Source organism: Vicia villosa, unplaced genomic scaffold (genome assembly GCF_029867415.1).
Source record: "Vicia villosa cultivar HV-30 ecotype Madison, WI unplaced genomic scaffold, Vvil1.0 ctg.000238F_1_1_3, whole genome shotgun sequence".
Lineage (NCBI taxonomy): Eukaryota > Viridiplantae > Streptophyta > Magnoliopsida > Fabales > Fabaceae > Vicia > Vicia villosa.
The window spans coordinates 86017-89875 of record NW_026705093.1 but is presented as its reverse complement, the minus strand read 5'-3'; the positions used below and the strand labels follow the sequence as shown (position 1 = coordinate 89875).

Sequence of the window (3859 nt, the reverse complement as noted above, 5' to 3'; positions counted from 1 at the left end):
AATCTAGAAAAAAATTACTTCGGAAATGCATTTCCGAAGTAGGGGTATTTTTGGGTTTTCGCTGGAGGTTCTCCCTATAGGGGGGTCTACAAAGAAATTCTCTTAAATTATAGCTAAATAGGGCCTCATAAATTATCTGGTAGGTTAAATCATTAGTACATATGGCCTCTATTAGTTTCTAATGGTTAAACTGTGACAAATCTACACAGGGCCTCCTAAAACTTGAGACTGCCTTGATAATTATATAATATTTATTTAATATTTACATCGACTTTACGCGACCCGTGCGAACGCACGAGTCCTTTACTAGTAGAACAATAAAACATAAAGAAATATTTGATTTAAAAATTAATGAGAATTCAAATATAGAAAAAATTAAACTGAATTCAAATTAATATTTAAATAAAAAAAGTTAGTAAAATGAAAAAAAATGCTATTAATCGAAAAATCGAACAAAATGCGCAAAATGAACATGTATATATTTTTTTATGATTTTTTCAAATGAAATGCAAATGAACACATAAAATGCAGGGCAAAAATTAGGGTATGACAGGGACATTTAGTGATTTTTAGCGAGGGGCGCAATGTCTCCTACACCGGCATGGAGAGTGACGTCATATTGGAACCCTGCGTCCCTAGCGAGAAGACCTGTGCTCGTCGCCCTTCGGGGTCTTCCCAGGAGTATTTCTATTGTTATGAATGTATGTTGGGTACGCTCGGGGTAGGTATCCCCTTTACCGATTTGAAGCGGACCTAATGACGATACTAAACGTTGTTCCTTCCCAACTTCTACCGAATAACTGAGGGTTTCGTAAGAACGTTTGATATCATCTGTGGCGCCTTGGGTGTGGAGCATACGTTGGGCGTTGTCTTCTCTTTTTCTAATCGAAACGCGTGGGGCGTAAAGGCTGGGTCTCGCTGGCCGTATTTTCAAGGCGAGCTCTTTTCCAAGTGCATTCTTCAAATTTTAAAGATAAATTATGCCGAGTGAGGGGCAACGATATCTGTCGTAGGATCCTGTATAACAAAGACGACTCTAGGCGGTTTCCTTTTTATTTTACGGCTAATCCTGTCTCGGCCAGGGATTTTGAACCCGACCAGCTGAGCGACCTAGAGCGAGAGGTTGTTGAGACCTTTTGTTCCTTCGGGATGATGATGGTCTGCGATATATTGGACTATGAGGACTATCCGGTTAGCCTCCGATATTTCGTGGGTAAGGGAGTTTATTTTAACATTTTTACTTTTATTGTTTGTACCATATTGCGGATATGTTGTTGATCTTGATTTTTCTTTTGTAAAGAGGATGTCGAACATGAACATCAAGGAGAAGATGACGCTTTTGGTGAAGGCGAGGGCTTTGAGGCGAGACCAAAGTGCAAGGAAGAGTGATCCAGAAGGCGTTCCATCCGGGTGCCAACAATTTTGAAGAAGAGGAAGATCGGCGTCGAGGACGTCCATCAGTAGACTACGACTTCCTCCGGTGATAATCAGGCCCCTCGGTCTTCTCCAAAGCAAAGCAAAAGTGTCTCGAGAAGAAAATTGTCAGAAAATGCAAGAAAGAAACCCATGGAAGGGTCCGCCCATGCTGCCCCTAAACTTGAGTTGGAGTGTTTTGCAGGAAAAGTCGGGGCGTCTTCCAGGGTGGATTCTGATTCTCACGAATCACATTTCTTGACACCCACATTCAATTAAAAACTAATATTGTATTCTTCTTACTCCTACCTTTAACACTTAAACATAAGCATAAAAAAATTAAAGTTGACATTTCACTCTTGAAGCCACTTGGCTTGAGACTTGTGGTATAACTAAGAATCTTTAACTCTTAACATGGACCACATATATACAATTACCCTAGCTCATAACACCTGCTAATTCCATACAATTATCCTACCAAAATGACGGCTAATTCCATACTTTTAAGACACACCTTTACAAGATTTAATCATCATTTACAATCTTTTAAAAGAGTTAAACTTAATTCATTAAAATCATAAAACTAAACTCTTACCACACTAAGCTAGTATCTGATGAACATTTAGTTTTCTGAATTTTTAGCAAATTAGAAAATGCAAAGTATTAAAACTCCTATGAAGTTTCATATTTTAAACTCGATAATTAAATTTAAAAAGTAAATTCAAAATATGAATTGTCTAAACTTTCCCATTTTTCAACTATATCATAGATGAGAATATTTATTTTCCCTATACCTTAAAATCCCAAATCCTAGTAAGAAACACAAAAAAGTCAGAAACTTGATCTCTAAAGTCATACTTCACACTGAATTTTTTTTCAAAAATATGTCCATCAATAAGCATATTCCTACAATTTTACTTATATTCAAACACAAGAGTTTAATTATTATAACAAATTAAAACCTACTCTCTCTATAAAGATGTTCTTCTCCTGATTGTTGATCTATGCATTTGATCCAACGGCTAGCAGCATTCTTTGAAGAACCAGCACTTGAAGATGCACCACCACCACCACCACCATTTCCACTTCCTATGTAAGCAATATCCAAACCCATTCCAACCGGCAAAAACACCGATCTAACCACACGTGTGCCTCTTTCAAGAACCATGTTCCATTTAAACCAAGAAAAATTCGATCTTTGCCATGCATTTTTGCATGCCAAAACTGCCCCTCTAGTACTAACTTTTGCAACCTTAAGAACCCTAGCAAAATCCCTAAGTCTACAATCCACCACGAGAAAATCCAACCCGTCGAGGCTTTTGATCACCGTTTCCGCCTCCCCGTGAACAATCTCCGGTGGCGGGGATACTCCCATCTCCGCTAGGGCTTTTGTGTAGTGTTGCCTTGTGCCTTCATCTCGAACTATGCACACATGTCTTGCACCCGTGTTGCGAGCAGCAACCGCTAGGCCAATACTTGCGGCTATTGGGCCGCCGTGGGAGTAACATTCGACGATGAACTTGGCGTTCCATCCCGCTGCCATGGATGAGAGAAGCTCAGCTACCCCAGATTCCTTGAATTTTTCACACTACAAAAAAAAAATCACAATTATTCAATCAATTTTTTGATAGAGATATATGTTACATAGTAATACAGATTTGAAATAATGGTAAAAAGAAAGTAACAAAGGGAGAAAGAAAAGTGAGTATGAATATGTGAATGATCTTACTTACGGATTTCAATTTCACAGTGTCTATGTAAGATTTTAGGGCAGTTTCTGGAGACCAAACGAGCTTCATGATGTGTATATGGCTTTTTTGTTTTTCTCTAACTTTTTTGTGTGTGTGTTGCAATCTTTGATAACTTTCTTTGGATATTTTGTGATAAAGGAGATTGAAGTAAAAAAAAAAAAAAAGATAGATCTATAGATATAGAGAGAGAGAAGAGGTACACGTTGACGTACGGGAAAAGGGTTAGGTTTGTATGATAAGTGGTTTTACATATATAGTATTTCTTTTATATATGTGATGAGCATAGAGATGGAGAGAGAGAGAGAGAGAGAAAGAGAAGAGTTGACATTTTGCTGATGCAAGTTGAACGTGTAGATTTAACCAAAAGATACAGAAAATAAAAATATACTAAAATAGATTGATATGATCATTGATGTTAGAGGTAGTGATAGCTGTTATTATTAAAGTTCCATCCTGTCATTACGCAATGCAAATCATGTTTATCTATTTAATTTAATGTTGTTTATTTTGGTTTGATTGTCAATTTGAGTGGTTAAAGTTTGACAAAATCGTATTAGATAGAACTCCTTAAAATAAAATAAAAATTATAAGAATGAAATTTAATATTAGTAAATATTGCATATTTAAAGCCTTGAAATCTAAATTAATCAAAATAAATTTTTAAAAGAATATAAAAGATAAATACTACAAATTTT

The 3859-nt window shown here is 36.5% G+C and overlaps 1 protein-coding gene across 2 annotated transcripts; it reads right to left on the bottom strand.

The window, feature by feature from the left end:
• Positions 1 to 1916: 1916 nt before the first annotated feature.
• On the bottom strand, positions 1917 to 3450 carry LOC131625801 (uncharacterized). 2 transcript variants are annotated; one of them, XM_058896633.1, is made up of 2 exons: positions 3143 to 3450; positions 1917 to 3001 (listed from the first exon to the last, which is right to left on the bottom strand). In XM_058896633.1, exon 2 carries the CDS (start codon positions 2954 to 2956, stop codon positions 2369 to 2371), a length of 588 nt encoding a protein of 195 aa, XP_058752616.1. In that variant the 5' UTR covers positions 2957 to 3001; positions 3143 to 3450; the 3' UTR covers positions 1917 to 2368. The 2 variants fall into 2 exon arrangements, with proteins under 2 accessions (XP_058752616.1, XP_058752615.1); XM_058896632.1 differs by having other exon boundaries at positions 1923 to 3001; positions 3147 to 3446.
• Positions 3451 to 3859: the final 409 nt, after the last annotated feature.

What these genes read in the sequence shown, in the direction of transcription:
- LOC131625801 (XM_058896632.1), bottom strand. Translation starts at nt 3,212, where the DNA reads ATGAAGCTCGTTTGGTCTCCAGAAACTGCCCTAAAATCTTACATAGAC. An exon ending in ACACTGTGAAATTGAAATCC is followed by an intron (nt 3,002 to 3,146) that starts GTAAGTAAGATC and finishes TTTTTTTTGTAG; the next exon opens with TGTGAAAAATTCAAGGAATC.